The sequence below is a fragment of the Notamacropus eugenii genome, chromosome 1 (genome assembly GCF_028372415.1).
Source record: "Notamacropus eugenii isolate mMacEug1 chromosome 1, mMacEug1.pri_v2, whole genome shotgun sequence".
Lineage (NCBI taxonomy): Eukaryota > Metazoa > Chordata > Mammalia > Diprotodontia > Macropodidae > Notamacropus > Notamacropus eugenii.
Genome location: NC_092872.1, coordinates 536,565,852 through 536,584,886, shown reverse-complemented (window position 1 = coordinate 536,584,886; position 19,035 = coordinate 536,565,852). Strand labels below are relative to the sequence as shown.

General features: G+C 37.0%; 1 protein-coding gene across 3 annotated transcripts in view; it reads right to left on the bottom strand.

Annotated features, from left to right (window-relative positions):
- RASGRP3 (RAS guanyl releasing protein 3) overlaps positions 1–19,035 on the bottom strand; it is a 157,752-nt gene that overhangs the window by 16,686 nt on the left and 122,031 nt on the right. For all 3 annotated transcript variants that reach the window (XM_072634144.1, XM_072634145.1, XM_072634146.1), the window contains 4 exons: positions 18,439–18,516; positions 12,568–12,681; positions 11,082–11,197; positions 6,953–7,100 (listed from right to left, as the gene is read on the bottom strand). In XM_072634144.1, coding sequence (XP_072490245.1) covers positions 6,953–7,100; positions 11,082–11,197; positions 12,568–12,681; positions 18,439–18,516 — 456 coding nt within the window. The remainder of the gene's footprint in view (positions 1–6,952; positions 7,101–11,081; positions 11,198–12,567; positions 12,682–18,438; positions 18,517–19,035) is intronic.

The window sequence follows — 19,035 nt, the reverse complement described above, 5'->3', positions numbered from 1 at the left end:
CCTACAGGGTCTAAGTAGGTTTGTTTCCTTAAGGGATATATGAGATCAAGACTCTGTTTAAGTTTGTTCAGCTTCTATGACATTGAAGCAACCATGGGATTATGAATGTCTTTTTTAACCTTCATAGCCTAAAAGTGTGATATTGCAATGTGTGAAAGGATTTCTTTTTCTGTTTCTCTATCATAATTTTCTCTATTAAAGCTTTTCAGAAACTCCAATCAGGGTTAACTTTTTGAAATCTTAAACCTATGTTTAATCATTATAAAACCTAGGTTTCTAGCTCTATAATTCCTGCAGTGGGGTAGTTTTATTTTGGCAGCATAATATACCACACAAACTCAGAGGAGAGAGTATACTAGAGAGAAGAAAGGTAACCTGGTGGCATGATTGCAAAGAACAGCAGATACTTACTAGCTGAGTGACCTTGGGCAAGTCACTTAACCCAGTTTGCCTCAGTTTCTTCATCTATAACATGATGTGGAGAAGGAAATGGCAAACCACTCCATATCTTTGCCAAGAAATCTCTACCTGAGTCATGAAAAATAGGACATGACTGAACAACAGAGGAGTCATAAGAAGGACCCAGACTCTATTACATGTGGAAAAATAACAAAGCAATGGAAATGTGCATAGAATGGGCTGCCGTGGGACTTCCTTGAAGTCTTGGGGAGAGCACAATTGGGATTAAGTGCCTTGCCCAGGGTCACATGGCTAGTAAGTGTCTGAGGTCAGATCTGAAGTCAGGTCCACCTAACTCTAGAGCTGGTGCTCTATCCACTGTACCACCTAGCTGCCTCTCCTTGAAGTCTTTTAAGCAGAGGCTAGATGACCCTGTAAGGTTAATGGGATATAAGATCTTCCACACCCCTTAATAGGCCTCACATGAAACCCTGGAGCAGAGCCAATTAGGCTCTGGGTCACAGGGATTCCCACACTTTTTCAATTAAGTGCTGATTTTCAATCTTCACAGCACTAAGCCAATCAAGTGCTCAGTCTTTGATTGGAAACAGTACATAATGTATTGCTTGGAGGTAAACATATGGGCAGGGAGAGAGAAGCAGGTTGAAAGAAAATCAGGCTGAGGGAAGAACTTGCCTAGGGAAACTATTCATAACTCTATGTGGGGTTTTCTTGGCAAAGATACTGAGGTGATTGTCATTTCCTTCTCCAACTCATGTTACAGATGAGGAAACTGAGGCAAACTGGGCTAAGTGACTTGCCCAAGGTCACACAGCTAGTAAGTGTCTGAGGCCAAATTTGAACTCAGGTCTTCCTGACTCCAGGGACAGCTTTCTGTGTCACCCAGCTGCTTTTTCTTCATAAACTTCAACCAAAACATTTTACAACAGACAATGCCATAGCACATATAAGAATCCAACTTTCTTCTATTAAGCCAGACATGAGAGATTTGTGAAAATATAGAAAGCAATGCTATTCTCATTTTTTTTGTTTTAGAAAATATTGTATTTTTTAACAAAAATGTTACTTATGTTAAAATGTAATGTCTTTGTTATTGTTATCTTTAAATGAATAAATATTTTAAAACTTGTTGATATAACCCATATAAACAAAAGCTCTTTGGAGTCCCTCAGTTCTTAAGAGTATAAAGGGGCCCTGAAACCAGAAAAGTTTGAGAACTGCTGGTATAGGGTAAAGCACCCCAGGTTTCAACTCAAAGGAGCTCTTTTAGTTCTTCTGTACCCTAGGGCATGGTAATCTCTTCTCTGGGCCTCAGTTTCTTCATGTTTTAAATGCGGGTATTGGTCTATATTACCTGCAAACTTTCTTCTTGATTTAAATCTTATATTAATTGGTCTCTATCTCTCTCTCAGCAATTAGCCTAGATGCCATAGGAAGTCAAGGACTGTGCCTTAGGAGGTTTTTAATCTACTATTCTTCCCCTCCCCCTAGAGATTTTATAATAATGTGTGTACATGTTGTTGTTGATCTTGTTTGTATTTCATTCTAGAAAAGCAACATGATATCAGGAATAGGATGCTGTGCCTTGCAAGTGAATTGGATTTAAGTGAGGGAGGTCTGTGCAATGTCACCAGCCTCACTTTCTCCTCCAGAGCCATTTGGGTCCAGTGGCCAGATATAGATCAGGATGACTGGAGATGGCCCCCTTGTACACAGTAGTTATTCAATTAATATTGGACTGACTGACTGATTTTACTTCATCATTTGGCGACCAGGTGGTTATTTCTAAACAGGGCTATGAAGAGTTAAAGTAGGCTGCTGCCTCTGTAGTATTATCATAAGAATTTTAAAATTTCCTTTCTATTCGATTCCAGTATGGTCATCTTAGTGTAAGGAAAATCACACAACCATCTGATGCATACCTTAAAGTGGGTAATTTAGCTGATACTTCCAATCATTTTAACTCCAAAGATAATTTCAATCAATTACTTTAACAGTATAATTTGTAGAGCATTAGGAAAACCTCTTCCCAAAATGATCTTACCTATCACCTAATATTCCATCATTAGAAATTCACTCTTTTGGCCCATAAAAGCCTTTTCAGGACTCAGAAATACATTTAAAATGAGAAGAAAGCAAAAAGAATCTTGTAGAATTATTAGTGTTAGAGCTGAAAGGTAACTTGGACTACATATAGCTCAATCCTCTCATTTTATAAGTGAGAATTATTTTATTATTTTCTAAGTGAGGCCCAGAGAGACAGGGCAAGTTGTCTAGCTAAATGGTGGCATAGTCACATCCGGCCTCCTGACTCAAAGCTCAGCACTCTATCAAAAGTTACTTGAATTACTCCCACTTCCTAATTTTGCCAAAACCTGGACCTGCTTAGCAATATGCATGCCACAGTTTACTTTCATCACCCAATTTACTTTCGTTACCCAATGGCCTTCATGTGCAGCCTTAGACTTGAAAAAGGCACTAGCCTGAAAGTCAGCATCAAGACAAATACATGTTCAAGGCATGTGACGTTCTAAATATATAGCTTGCTTGGAAAGCATTATTCTATATTTAGGACCAACTTGAGTCACTTTGTGCTTGGCATTCTGTTGACAGGCAGCACCATCCCATCTCAGCCCTTGTAGGTGCCTGCTGAGAGCCTAGGGCATTCCTAGTTCCCCTCCTCTTAACAACAGGATAGTGGAGTCCTCCCCTTCGTCCTAGCATGAAGGAGGGAATCTAGGGGAAGAGAGGATCCTAGGGTTCTAGTATGCATAGCTAGAAGAGACTCTAGAGATAATGGAATCTAACCCCCTTGGTTTTTTGGGTTTTTTTGGAGGGGGGAGTAATTTTTCATCAGTATCTTAGCTCCAGGTAGTGCTGATGAATCGAAACACAGGAACAGTGATTGGGCAAACTTGGGTTGTGTGTTTACTTTGTCCATTCATATCATTCAGTTAAAAAGGAGTCTATGAATCAATCACAGAATCATGGATTTGGAGTTGGAAGGGGGCCCAGAGATCATTTAGTGTCTAGCCCAACTCATCTTGCTGATGACAAAATTAATGTCCATAGCGCCTGAATGCGCTGTTTGTTCAAGGTCATAGAAGAAGTGAGTAGTCGAATTGGCATTCACATTCAGGTCCCAGGACTCCAAGGTCAGCAGAGAAGCAAAGCTCTTCTTCCTTTCTATCTATCATGTTCTCTCCTATTCTGAACCATTTGCCCCGAATGATTAAAAGGGCTAAGGAAAGAACATCAGATTGGGATTCAGAAGGAGATAGGCAGAGCAATGGATAGAGTGAACGTCTGACCTCGAGCCAGGAAGACTTGAGTTGAAATCCAACACTAGACACTTATGAGCTATGAGACTCTGGGCAAGTCACTTAACCTCTGTGTGCCTCACTTTCCTCATCAATCAAGTGCAGATAATAGTACCTACCTATGAAGGCTGTCATGAAGATGAAATGAGATATTTGTGAAACTCTTTACAAACTTAAAAACCCTGTATAAGTGCTAGCTATAATTCATACATGAATTGTTTGAGTCCCAGACCTATTGCTTGCTGTCTCTGGGTATATGAGCAAATCATTTCATCTCTCTGAGCCTCAGGTTCCCTCTTTGTAGAGGAGTCAATTTTTAACAAGCATTTATTTAATTATTATAGCCTAGGCTCTGTGCAAGTGTTGGGGGAAAAAATAAAAAATAAAAGTCTCTACCTTTTCATTCTACTGGGGAAAACAATAAGTACATTAAAAAAAAAAAACAGAAAAAGAGGAATGCAAATAATGAGAGGAGGGGATCAGAAAATGTCTTATGTAGGAAGAGGCATTTCAGCTGGGTATTTATGGGAGCTAGGAATTCCATGAGGCTGAGGTAAGAAAGGACGAATATTCTAGACACAGAGGACAACCCTGGTCTGGGGTGGCAGATGGAATGTCATAGATGAGAAACAATTCAGCTAGAACAGAGCGAGCATGACACAGTGGATACAACACTGGGCCTAGAGTCAGGAGGACCTGAGTTCAAATCTGTCCTCAGACTCCGTTAGCTATATGATGACCCTGGGAAAGACACTTAACCCTGTTTACCTTGGTTTCTTCATCTGTAAAATGATCTGGAGAAGTAAAAGGCACAACTACTCCAGTAGTTTTCCACTAGTGACCCAAATGGGGTCCCAAAGAGTCAAACAGGACTGAAAAATGACTGGGCAACAGCAATAACAATGGCCAACTGACAGGGAGGGAAAGAGAATGAATGCCTTGGTAATAGAGTCCAAACCTTTTGAAATAATGAAGGCCTTCATATAGAAACCAGCACCAAAGAGCTACTTTCTGACTGAACTGCAGGATGACACAACAGCACACACTTTGGGAGCTGTTTTCCCTAATTGTTAGTACTTGGTTACTTTTCATTTATTTTGTAATTATTTATCTGTCTAGGTTTTGTTCCTCTGCTCTGAAGTGGAATGTTAGCTCCTTGAAGGCAGGAATTGTCTGATTTTTGTATTTTTATCCCCAGGGCCCCTCATCTTGTTAATAACAACATATTATTGTTGTTCAATAATTTTCGGTTGTGTCCAACTTTTCATGACCCCGTTTGGGGTTTTCCTGGCAAAGATACCAGAGTGGTTTGTCATTTCCTTCTCTGGCTCATTTTACAAGTGAGGAAACCGAGGCAAATGGTGTTAAGTGACTTGCCCAGGGTCACACAGCTAGTAAATGTCTGAGGCCAGATTTGAACTCATAGAGATGAGTCTTCCTGGCTCTCTATTCACTGAGCCACCTAGCTGCCCCACTGGTATATATTAGGAACTTAGTAAGTGCTTCTTCAATTGAATTTTGTTTAATATGTGAGAGTATCTTTTTTCATTTACTATACACCCATATATATGTAGGGGAAGGAATGTCATACAATGGAAGCAGCACTGGGCAAAAAAGTATTCAGAAGGACATGAGACAGAACCTTTGGACTCCCATCTTTGCCTCTTATTTGCTGTGCATGAAGGCAAATAATTTACTTAGAAATCAATTTCTTTTTATATTAAATGGACATGGTGATACCCATTATAAAAATCAAAAATGGTTTTTACCAACACAAAGCTATCCTTATTTGTATGCAATTTTGGACAAAGTCCGGAGCACTAAAGTTACTGTGGCAACATAATGTGATAGAAAATGCATAAGACTGGGAGTCTGCCATAAGACCTGTATTCTAGATCCAGACTGGATTTAAAACTAAATGGAACCATAGAGATCTCTGAGTCCAAGTTCCACAAAAGAGAAAGCCAAAACCCAGATGCGTGACTTCAATTAATCAACAAACATTTATTAATCACCTACTATGTGCTAGACACTAGAATTCCCCCCGATAACAGAATGAGGAATCAAACCCATATCTACCTATTTGTGTGACATGACTTCACTTTTTAGAGCCTCAGTTGCCTGACCTATAAAATCAAGGACTCAAATGACAAGACTTTATAGGATTCTTTCCTATTTCACATTCTGTGAATGATTTATTCATTTATTCTATAAGATCAATTTTATTTTGAATATCACTGTCACTTCTTTCCCATGTTTCTCTTTCCCTAAAGTATTCTTCCATATTTATCAATTAACCAGTAATAAACATATAGGGATCCTTTGTCTTTGAGTGCATCAAAATATATCTTCACTTATTTATAAGATAATAAGGTGACTGAGACATAGTGTTTTATTTTGGTAGAAAGTTGGCGTTGGAGTTAGGAAGAACTGAATTCTAGTTCTGCTTCTTATACCTACTGACTGTGTGACTGTGAACAAGTGATTTCAGCCATTCAGTAGCTAGGACAACTCTCTACAACTATTACAGATGAGAAAGTTTCTACAATATGAATTCTCTAGACCAATGGCACCATAGTATCAGAACTCCACTATCACCCTCCACGTTCAAATATGGAGAAACCAAGTGTTTGACTTCATTTTCTCATTAGCCTATTAATCCACAAAAAATTTTAAACCTATAAGAACAACAAAGTGCACACTATTTTCATTAAGTTTTACTATTTACCTCAAATAAAAGCTTTTTTAAATTTGGAAGCAGCTGTGTGAACTAGTGATCTTTGCATTGAGTCAAGCTGGATTCTAAATGACTGGCAGTATGGGACTACACAAAGCATGGCTATGTTTGTTCAGTTGGTGCATGTCTCTAAAATTAAGATTTTTGGGCAAACCATCATGCTTTTGGAGGCATGCCTCACATGCCTGACCTGCTTATGTGAGCTACATATTTAAGAACACACACATATAAACCATATGATCTTGCATTGGTCACTAAGTTATCTGTGAACTACACTCTTGCCAGGTCTAATGACTTAAAATTTTAAAGTTTAAAATGCATATTTTAAAACAATATTTTCCTGTTTTCCCTGAATTCCCCAGACTGCAAAGCAAATTATCAAAAAAGAGAGAGACAGAAATGGAGTGAGAAACAGGTAAAGAGACAGAAATATACACATAAATGGGAAAGCATAAAAATTATTTTAAAAACTTACAAATCCTGCGCAATGTTCACAGAAAGTTGGCTTGAGATAGGTCACCTCTTGAAAATTATGGACAAATCCTGGTCCCATTTTACACTGAAGTTGGGATTTAGCTCTCAAGAAATAAGCCATCATTTCGTCTTTACTAATTAGGCCATCCCTATTCAATCAGAGAAGGGAAAATTCCTATTAACATAATATTGACAATTTAAGCATTCACCTTTGTCCCACTCTGGTACCAATTTCCCATTCATTTCCCTCCTGCCCCTGGTAATTGGAACAATTGAGAGCAGGTCCACCTTCCAGGAAAAAAAAAAAAACCTGAGAGAGGGCAGTGACCCACCAAGCTATGAGGAGGTGTCCATGCACATTACTCTGTGCCTTTATATGTGTGTCCAGCAAATGCAAAGCCCGTTTCCAATTCTGAATATTTCTACCACCTGTGTAGGGTTCCTGGCTTCCCACAACTTTATTTCCCTGTGTTTTCCCACAGCATCTGGGGGCTCAGGGTAGTGTAAGGAATAGAATGAGCTGGTAAGTCCATTTCACACTTATCCAATCTTACTTCACCTAGTATCTTACTACTCCTTGAAATCTTTATTCATTATTGACTTACTATTGCTTCCCCTATGCAAGTCTCAGATGCTGTTTTAAGCCATTTACACTTTCCTCATGTAACTCTCAAGACCTAGCTCTCTTTTTTAGCGGACAAATTTGCCACAGTTTACCAAGGGAAAGGTTACAGAGAATAAACTGCCTCATTTTCCTCTTCTCTGTTACGCTGTATCTCTCTAGTCACATCTTCCTTAATATTTTTATATTTTTCATCTTCTCCTCCTTTCCAGCTGTCAGTTCTCCTATTCAGGCCAATCAATCTGCCTGTCCTTTTGATTCCATGCTTTTCCATCTCCTTTAGAGACCTTGTTCAATTAATCCCCTCCCTTACGCATCTTAAATTTCTCTCTCCACCGATTCTGCTCTGTCTGCGTAAAAGCATGATCCATTCTCCTCTACTCTTAGAACAACTTTCCATTCATCCTTTTCTTTAACTCCTGCTGCCTGCTTTTCTCTTCTTTTCACTGACAAATCCTCCAAAGGAAAATTAATTCCTGCCTCCATTTCCTCACCAACTAATTACTACTCAATCCCTTTCTCCGTGGCTTCTGACCATACAATCAGGAGTATGCTAGAAGGAAGGAAATAAGCATTTATTAAGCACCTACTAGGCTAGGCACTGTATTAAGTCCTTTACAAATATTATCTCATTTGAATCTTCCAACAACTCCAGGAGGGAGGTGCTATAATTATTATGTTCATTTTACAGTTGAAGAAAATAAGGCAAGCAGAGGTTAAGTGACTTGCCTAGATGCATGCAGCTAGTATGTGTCTGAAGATGGATTTGAACTCAGGTCTGCTGTTGCTGCTGCTAATAGCTAAAATTATATGGAGTCTTAGGATCTGCAAATCCTTTTTTATATCTATTTTCCTATTTGAACCTCACAACAATTCCTGGGTAGCTGCCAATTTATCTCCTTCCTTTCACGATCAAATCTTTCAAAAGCTGATGTTCTATTTTTTTTTATGTCCTCATCAACTGACACCAGTAAATCCCTTTCAGTCTCACTTCGGACCACACAACTCAACCAAAACAGTCATTAGGGATCAAAAATGACTTCTTTCTCATAAAATCAGTGGTCTTATCTGAATCCTCATTCTTTTTCACTATTCTAGTTACACTCCTATGTCTTGATCCAACCTGCATACAGTTCCTATCGTATTTCCTCTTCCTATCTCATAAGTGTAGGTAATTCAGTTTCTATGATCTATGGCATTTCTCCTTGGAGAATTCATCTATTTTCCTGGTTTTACCTTTCACTTGTATAAAGATAAATAACTCTCAAATCTATTTTTGAGTTCTGAAGAGTATCCCTAGAATCTGATATAGTGCTTTGTACAAAGAAAATACTTGATAAATATTTGTTAAATTTTATTGAATTAGGATGATCATATGAAAATGTGCTGTTGGCTTTCATTCCTACTAAAATTTAAGCTTTTTATTACTATGATTTGAATTATGATTTTATTTTTATTAGATAAGTGTATATGTATCTATATACATGCATGTGTATATATTACATATACATGTATATGTAATTAATAATACACAATTAAATTCAGAATTCAGTTAGTTGATTTCTGATTTTAAAGATCTATGTTGTCTTTTTTTAATAAACTTTAGCATATTTAAGATTAATATGTTTAAAAGATCCTAACAATTCATTGCTGTTTTTAGACATTCAAAATTAAAAAGTAGTCTGCCATTCAAACCATCTTCACAGGAACAAAATGATTTCTGAAACTAATATTCATGCTAATATACATAAAGAACTTGGTCTCTTCTAAGGGAACTGAGTAAGCATAAGGATAATGGTATCTGTTTGGGCTTTCAACCTGGGAGTCCACAGAAGCAGTATGGCTCCATTTCCCCAGAGAGACTGTCACTTTCTATGTCAAGTCAAGTCAACAAGAATTTATTGACTTGACTTTCTGTAGTATTTTGTCAGGAGCTTTTCCACTAGAAATCCTCAGCCATGCTTTCAGGATGGATTAGGTGGCTCCAAAAATTGTGTCCTATCTTTCAGGCTTCAATTGAAACCCCTGATGGCAGCTATCACTTTCATAGATGTGTTGTGGTTTTGTCCCATCCAAAATATCAGAGTTTGAGGTTCCAGCTGGAGAATCCCACTGGATAATGGGAAAAAGCATGTAATTGTACTAAGGCACCACTTTGAGCAGTAGATGAGGAGGCTGAGGGATGGAAGTGATGAAGGATTTGGCAGACCATTAAGTTTTCCAATTTGACTCTCAGGTCAAGGATGCTGCTGAGTCAACTCTCTTTTTGGCAGCTATGGTGGTGTGGATTTTTTCATGCTTGAAGAAATATTCTCTAGTTCATCCAGGGAAGGAAGAAGTATAAGAAGTGACTTCAAAGTAGATAATGAACCAAACATTAATGTTTTATGAAGGACTTAATGAACCAAGTAGTCATACCCTATGAAGAATGTTTTCTTTACTGTTCATTTTAATATTTAATACTTCCATCTATCAAATGAGTTGTCCCATACTTAAAATATCAAATGTTCCATACTTAAAACATCAAATGATGAATGTGAGGTTTGTGATAAAATGTCAAGACTTTTCTTTGGCATGTTAAATAAATTCCAAAATGTTGTTTAGTTGATTAGTCCTATCTGACTCTTTGCGATCCCATTTGGGGTTTTCTTGGCAGAGATACTGCATTAGTTTGCCACTTCCTTCTCCGGCTCATTTTACAGATGAGGAAACTGAAGCAAACAGGGTTAAGTGACCTGCTCAGGGTCACACAGATAGTGTTTGAGGCCTGATTTGAACTCAGGCTTTCCTGATTCCAAGGTCAGCACTCTATCAACTGGGCCCCCTACCTGCTCAACAAATTTCAAATCATGTTTTTGAAAATTTTTACATTAGGAAAATTGCTGAGGAGGTTGTATTGTAATATATGCTGGATATTTCTTCAATAGAAATGGTTCTCTAACCCCATAGCAACTTTAGAGTTATTTTTTAAAAATCATTTGAAAATTGATTTGAAAATTCACTTTTATTCATGAGAAAGTCAACCATTATTTCTTGGCCATCTATGATTATCAAGGGCAGATAGGACCTGAGTAGGTGTGTTCCATAGATTAGCCCAAAATATCACATATTTGGTGATTAGGATTGGGATTCATCCTTCACTACCGTTCCTATTTTGGCTCTTCTGATAAATGTTGTCATTGAAAGAGCTGAATTCATCAGGAGGAAAACAAAGGGGAAGTCCTGAGCCCAGATAATATAAAAATTGACCATTTCACATCTTGATAATGAAATCTGCCCAAAAACAAAAAAAAAACAAAACACCACATAGTACAATTTAGATGAGCCTTGATTCACAAGTACCAGTAGCAAACTAGATGTGCAAGCTTAAGTCTCCTCATTAAGGTGTTACGTATAAAGCTATAAATACATGAACTAGGGATGAAATAATCTGTTCTGGTCTCTAAAATGTTTTGAGGAGCTAGGAGGAGAAGGACAGAGTTAAAACATAAAAACAAAAGCAACTCACTGGTCTTTATCCAACACACAGAAGGAATCCAAGAAAGGAAAGTTGGCGGCGATACTTTCAAAGTCCACTTGGGAGATATACCCATCATGGTCATGATCATAGTTTCTAAAAACAGACTGCAAAGTAAAAACATGTGTGTTTACCAGTGCCAACCCAATGGCAACAGGAAACCTAGCTGAGAGGCAAGCTTACCTCCTAAACTCTGGGAGTTTCAAAATGTTCTTCTAGAAACCAAATTGACCATTTGTTCTACTGCCTGTGTGCATCTATATATATTTGTCTGGTTTGCCCTTGGAGAGTAGGGATATCACAAGTTACCAAAACTTCCATGAAACCCCATTTTGCTCTTCATGTTCCAGTAATAAAACAATTCAGCATGCACTTTCAAATATCTGCAAATAGTCTGGCATTTGTATCTTTTACACACTAAAAGTAGAAGGACATTTGTATTGGTCATTCAAATATTTTGTGTCCATAAGGCCATTTGATCTCCCTCTTAATGGCATGCCTGATACAAAATTTTCTCCTTGCGCAACCCTCAAAAATCTTTTTCTTCCCAAGTTCACATTTACTTAGATTTTTCTTTCAACACCAATTTTGGGGGGATTGCACAATATTCAATACCTTCTCTGTAATTAAAAAAAATTATTATAAAAGTATCCTTTATCCCAAAGACTTAACCTTATCATTCCAAAGTATGTAACAATCAATTAAACCAAATGCTTTATCATCACATGGTTTCTAACTCCCAAGATGTTTCTATTTTTCATTGGTACCATTGCTATTGGAAAACAATGTGGCATCAGCAGACCACAGTAAACATGTACAAAACCTCATCTTTCATTAAAAGATCTTTCTCTTTGCAAATGGCATTTCTGTACAGTAAACTTCAAACATAAATAGCATAAACTGTTCAATTCAATAAATATTCAAGAACCATGCCTTGTGTATAAGGCATTATGCTAAGCACAGGGATTCAAGACAAAAATTTTTTTTTAAAGGAAAATTCAGCATTCCCTGTCCTCAAATAATTTATATTCAATCTGTGGGAATTAAGAGATTTGTCCACCACATTCTGATTCAGATAAGTAAATATGTGAAATTTCTACAGAATGTATTCCTTAGTGAAGGTTTTTTAAAAGTTGTGCTTAGCCCCCAAACAACCCTAGAATTCTGAGCCCCAGTGACAGTGACTTGGACGTTAAAGATGGTGTTCAAAACAGGAAGTAGAAAGAAGCTATGAGAAAGGAGAATGAATGGGTGGGTGAAGTGAAATGAAAAGACATGATGAAAGAGAAAGGTGGTACTCAAGGTCTGAAAGCCCCTTTGGGAAGTCATGCATGACTTGGCATCTAGAAAATTGATGTAGCCTGTCTTGAGGAAGTCTCTTACCATGAATTACTCCTATACCTAAAAAATGACAGAAAGTTTGTAGGGGTCAAAGGAATTTGAATATACTGTATATTTTTGTTATTTGGCAACTTACCTCAACTAACTTCCTTATGTGCTTGTTAATAATGGTCAGGTCAGGTTTTGGCATCACTCCTGATGCCCACTCCAGTGGCACTACTGGCTTGTTAGGAGTTGTAGGAGAGGTAGGCTACAAAAAACAAAACAAAACAAAAAAAAGTTTTCAGTATTAACTCTTATACAGAAAGAAGTTCCATTTCATCACTAGGATATAAAATCTTAGAAGCATAACTATAGGCCTTAGAATCATTTAATGATTAAATGAAACTATGTATGGAGTATGAAGCAGAACAGAAGTGGCACTCAAAAGATCATTGAATAAAATACTCTCTTATGTGGAGGACACCATAAAAACATGATATCTGAAATATGTACATATGTCTATGGTCAACTAGAAGCAAAACTAGGACCTCTCATTTGGATAGATGTCTTGGTTCATACACGTGGGATGTGGTTACTTTCATCTTGTAGATTTAAAATAATACCAGACTTAAAGAAGTCTGAAAGACTGACTTAGCGACACATCCAGATGAAATCTGGCCCACTACCTGTTTTTGTACAGCTACAGGCCTCAGTTTGCCATCTTCTGAGCTAAACTGACTGATTTGCCCAACCAATGAGTTAGAAAAGTAGCATGCCTTCTTATGCTTTATATTTGATTTTCTCTGGATGTAACTAAAATTTAATCCTAATGAAGTATAAAGAGATGAAGTAAATTTGAAAATGGGAACAATGATAAAATTCACGCCATATTCCTGGCACAAGGAGGAAGGAGGCTGCTTATGAACAAAGGGAGGTAGCAAGCAGCTGTGAAAATACAGGTGTAAAAGGGCAGGCTGATTTAATCAAGTAAAGGTCAGAATTGTCACGGAGAGTGAGTCCAGGGGTTTAAAAAGCAAGGTGAGAAGCTTTAGCAATTCTTTTCAATGCCTTTGTAGCCTTTTCTGACTTTATCTCACTCAGAGAGGTGGATGGAGCGCTGGGGCTGCAGTCAGGAAAACCTCAGAGACTTACTAGCTATGTGACTGAGCAAGACACTTACCCTCTGTGTGCCTCAGTTTTCACAACTGTCAAATGGAGATCATCATCATAGCACCTATCTCCCAGGATTGTTGTGAAGATCAAATGAAATATTTTTAAAGTATTTAGCATAATGCGTGGCACATAGTATACACTTAATAAATCATTTCCTTCTTTCCTTCCTTCCTCCCCTCCTCCCCACTCTCCCACTTAAGTTAGGATACCAGGGCTGAAGTTAAGCTTGATGAATTAAGTTTTAAACTTATACCCCTATAGATTTATGGAGAGGTAGCATGACATAGTGACCAGAATTCTGGACCTGGTATCAAGAAGGCTTGGATTCAAATTTAGTCCCAGACACTTATCAGCTGCACAATTAGCAAGTTGATTAACCCCTCCAATTCTCGGTATCTTCCTCTGTAAAATGGGGTTTATGATAGCACCTACCTAACAGAGTGGCCTTGCAAAATGAGATAATTGGTGAATAGTGCTTTGTAAACATTAAGCTATTTGTGTCTAAAGAAGGAGTGAGATAATGTACCTCCCACCCCTCGCTGAAGAGGTGAACATTGCATATACCATTAACCTTAGTTGATGTGTTGGTTAGTTTTGCTGAGCTGCTTTTTTGGATTTTGTTTTCTTTTTTTTGTTATAAGGACAAGTTCAATGAGTAGAAGAGAATACATTCAGAAGAAATAAAGTCATATAAATATAAAAGATAAAATTTTAAAACAAAAATTTATATATGTGTATGTATTCAATGGAAGTTTTCATTATGGAGCTCTATGTATCTAAATCAGCTGATGGGAAATGATCAAGAACATGAGAATCTTTGTATTCATGTTATCTGACTGTATTTGTGTGGCTAAGGCAATGTATTCATAGTCATAAAGGCAAAATAGTTTTCTAACTGCTTAATCTATAGAGTGAACCTCTTGGAAATCAGCATATCATTGATAGCTGAGAGGGATAGGGTTCCCTCCTCTCCCTTTTCTATTTGTTCTATAGGCCACTTCTTCAGTGTCTAACACAGGTTTGTAGCTGGGCCTGGCAAAGCTTCCAGGAGTCAGAATGTGAGAAGGTCAAGAGATGAGGGTAAAAGGAGGAAGGGAAATTGGGAAGGGGGAAGAGATTAAAAACTAGTGAACCAAATTTATACTCACAAAATTTCAAAGTTTGAAGGGACCTTGGAGATCATCTAACTCAAACTCACCCTTCAAAGGTGATCTTCTATGAAATGCCATCTGATGTGAACATCTACATGTGGGAGAGTTCTTAGGGTCATTTTGTCTGTCACTCAATCAGTGCCATTCATCTAAAAGGCGGTATAACTAACAATTGGGTGCTGCTGTACTGACAAATATTGGCCCTGGAAACAGAATGACGAGATGTATCTCTCTCTTTTCCTTCTGATTGTATGGGGATGAGGAGTGGAGGGGGTGTTTAGACAAAAATCTTAGTCAGTGGAGACAGTCTCAAGGCGCAGTGGAAACAATCATGCCTCTGACTTTTCTGTATAACCCTCTAATAGTCATCATTCAAGGAAACTGAACCATCCCTTAAATTATTCAGTTTCAAAGACTCAGGTTTTGGAAAATTTAATGCCCTTATGACTTCAGTTGACATCAGCCTTCCATCACAATTTCTTTAAAAATTCAAAGACAGAGTTGGAATTGCATGTTGGACCGAGGTAGGGAACTATCACACAAATTCCTCACATCTTAAAACATTCTGTTTTGGCAAAAGTCTCATAAGCATTTCCTAACATGAAGGAAGTTTTCTGCTGAAAGTGATAGTTGACTCCCCCTCCCACATGTTACAGCTTATTTTAAAATTGTCTTATGTAATAACATTTTATTATCCATATTTTACTTAACAAGCTTATTACAGAAATAAGTATTCTGAGATGATTTAAAGAAAATAATTAATTTATATCCTAATTGATAACATGACTTCTTTTCTGCTAGAAACAACTTCCTGCTTTTCAACTGAGAATTTACTTTCTTCCACATTCACATGTAGCATTTATTTCATGTGATCCTACTCTGTGTCTTCTGATATATCATTTATCCTTTGTTCTTGCTATGTGACCAGGCCATCTCTTTTTTTTCTAATTATACTTTTCTCTGGTGATATCCTTTAAACAACTTTTCCAATTCATTTCTACTTTTGTAATGTGTTGCAAACTGCTTTTGCTGCTAAGCACTTTGTCCTTTGCCCTGTGGGTGAGGCTTAACTGCACTTCTTCAGAGGCTGTTCTGTTCTATGACGTAACTGTGTAACACTGTACAATAATCTGTTGTTGTTCAGTCATTTCAGTAGTATCAGACTCTTGGTGACACCATTGGGCGTTTTCTTGGCAGAGATGCTGGAGTGGTTTGCCATTTCCTTCTCCAGCTCATTTTATAGATATGAAAACTAAGGCAAACAGGGTTAAACTGACTTGTCCAAGGTCACAAAGGTACTAAGATTCTGAGGTCACGTTTGAACTCAGGTCTTCCTGACCCCAGGCCTAGAACTCTATCTGCTTTGCCACCTAGCTACCCCAGAATAGTATTGGCATTAAAAAAGGGCCTTTATTTCAAGGAGAAGAATAAGATCATTAGAAGAACTTTCAATTTCCTAAAGATAAGCCACTCAGCTATCCTTTCATTTATGGGTCCAATTCATTAACCATCTGTCATGTCTATCTAATTATTACCATTCAAGATGTGTACTCCATTGTCATTGTATTCCAGAGAAACTACAGAGTGTAAAGGAGTAAGTAGTAGAAGGCAGGCATTCCAGGATTTTAATACCTTGTGGTAAGTTACATCCATGGTAGGCTCTTAATATAGAGTTGATTTCTCTTTTTTGTTGTTTGCTACATCTTCTAACTTATTTGTTAACTCTTAGGTGGGATACCACAAAGTCAAACCACAGCTTCACAAAGTATCTAGTACACTCACAAGAATTGTCACAAGTAATAGCAGCACCCCCCACCAATAACATCAAAATTTCTTGAATTTTGAAAAGAGCGATTTTTGAAAAATAAGTATAACAATCTGAGTTTATCTCCTTGATTCACTAGAACACAAGGGGACTAAAAATGAGCCTTTTGAAAAAAAAGGTTAAAAAGTCTTCTGTTTACCCTCAAATTCTCCTTCCCAGAATGTTTTTCTCCATATGTACAGTGGAATTAGAGTAATTTCCACTCCAACCCCTCACCCCCCAAACACACGCAACTATGTAAAGATACTCTGGCCAATTTTAGGTCATCACATGTGTCACAGACTATCAGGATAGTAAAGGTCTTTGTATACTATAAAATTCATAAACCATAGATTTATAGAATGCTGGATCTAGAAGAAACCATAGAGAACATCTAGTCAAACCTTTTCATTTCATAGAGGGGGAAACTGAGGCCCAGGAAGTTAAGTGGCATGTATTGTAGTGGGATAGTTCCGAGAGTTACCTGATTTTCACATCAATCAGTGCCATTTGTCTAAAAGGTAATGTAAGAAATACAGTGCAATTATAATGATCAACTCTGACTGTAGGGACAAGATAAGGACATGTTTCTCCTCCTTTCTAGGCTTGTGAGGGTTGGAAGATCAGAAGAGGAAGGAATAGAAAATGAAAGAGATGGTATAAAATGTGAAATAAGCACCAGTGTAAAAATTAGTCATGGGATTATCATCATTATTAATGAATGTTTCTTGAAATCCTGATGTGATATATTCTTAATGCACATCCTGCTGTTGGAATTGAATGCATTATTCATTTAGTATCAGAAACATCCCCAAATCTCCTGACTCCCCTAGTCCCATGAACTTCATACTATAGCAAACACCATATAGTGGATGATAGCAAGATGATATAAACATACTGGACAGTACAACTGGCAAATGTAGACACAGTTATAGAAAGGATGTGCCTCTATAGAACAAAAGCTAGGTTTTTCTTTCTCATTCTCTAAACTTCATCCCCAGTGTCTCTCATATTCATAAGAGCTTTTATTTGCATATCACCAAAGATATTTAAATGTGAGCTGAATTGTTAAAACCACTAATGGATATTTTGTGAAGTGATATCCTTAAATGCATTATATATTATTTATTCACAACCATTCAAAATTCAGTGAAGCAAATTAAGCAGGAAGTATCTATGCTCTGTCCACACTGTTGAGCTGAAATGAAGTAACTATTACAGAAATTTGGAAACTATAATCAGTGGTCACTAAAAAGGAAAACAATCTCGTTTTATTTTGAAGACAAAAAAATCCCCCACTATTTAAAAGAAATATCCCTGTCCCCTGAGGACATGTTGCCTATTCTAATGAATAATTAATAAGTTTAACACTAAGGAATTATACTTTTTAGTCTTTTTTGGCATCCTTTTCATATGATTTCTCAAGATTTAGAGTCAGAAGGTGCCTCAGATATCTATTTCTGTCCCTTCTACCCCCAGTTTTCCAACACACACACACACACACACACACACACACACACACATATTTTACAGAGGACAAAAGGAAAGACAAGAGAGGGAAAAGAGCTGTTCAAATGACTGTTACTAATACACAGGTAGTAACTGACAGAATTAGGAACCCAGTGTCCAAGTATTTGGAATAAAAAAATCTAGGGTCTTGTCTGATAATAAAAGGCATCACAAATATAACCACTATATAAAGTAGAATAATAAAGAAAGAACTTATTCTTTAAGCTGTTTGTTCTCATGCTTTCCAAAAAGTAAAATGGAGATAAATATTATATTATTCTCATTTGGGAAAAAAAGCAAATTCTTAGTTCTTCAGATCTCAAAGCACCATGTTAATGGCCAACAACACCAAATAAATACTATTCCCTACTTTAAAAAATATACCTACTGATTTAGAATTCCTGGGCTCCAGAACCAACGAGAGTTTGTAAATATCATCTTCTGTGTGATAGAGGTCAAGAGAAAGCTACAAAATAAAGGAGAAAAAAAATCAATAATGTTAGGTTAGAATTTTAATATTACTGAAGGATGAATATACATTTGTCTTACATGACTGAGGTGTTTGGGTTTTTTTTACAATATAGGTATCTGATATTTAATACAATTTATTCATTCTGCTAGTTAAGAAGATGATACAGTGGCAAAATATGAAATAAGCATAAATACAAAAATTGATGATGGTATTGTTATCATCATTCTCCTCATCAATAACAATAATAAATATTGCCTGAATTTCCAACTGTAGGCTTTACCAGGGACTGAGGATACAAATCAAGTTAAAATAATATATTAAGTGCTTTGAAAATCTTAAAAGTGCTATTGAAATGCTGGACATTATTTCAAAGATAATCAGATACAATTTGTACCTATGAGAGTTTATCTCCCTTAGTTGGGGAGATGTCATGTACATAAGTAAAAAATCACAATATAATTGTCATAATCAGGGATATGATAATAATAGCTAGAATTTATGTAAACCATAGTT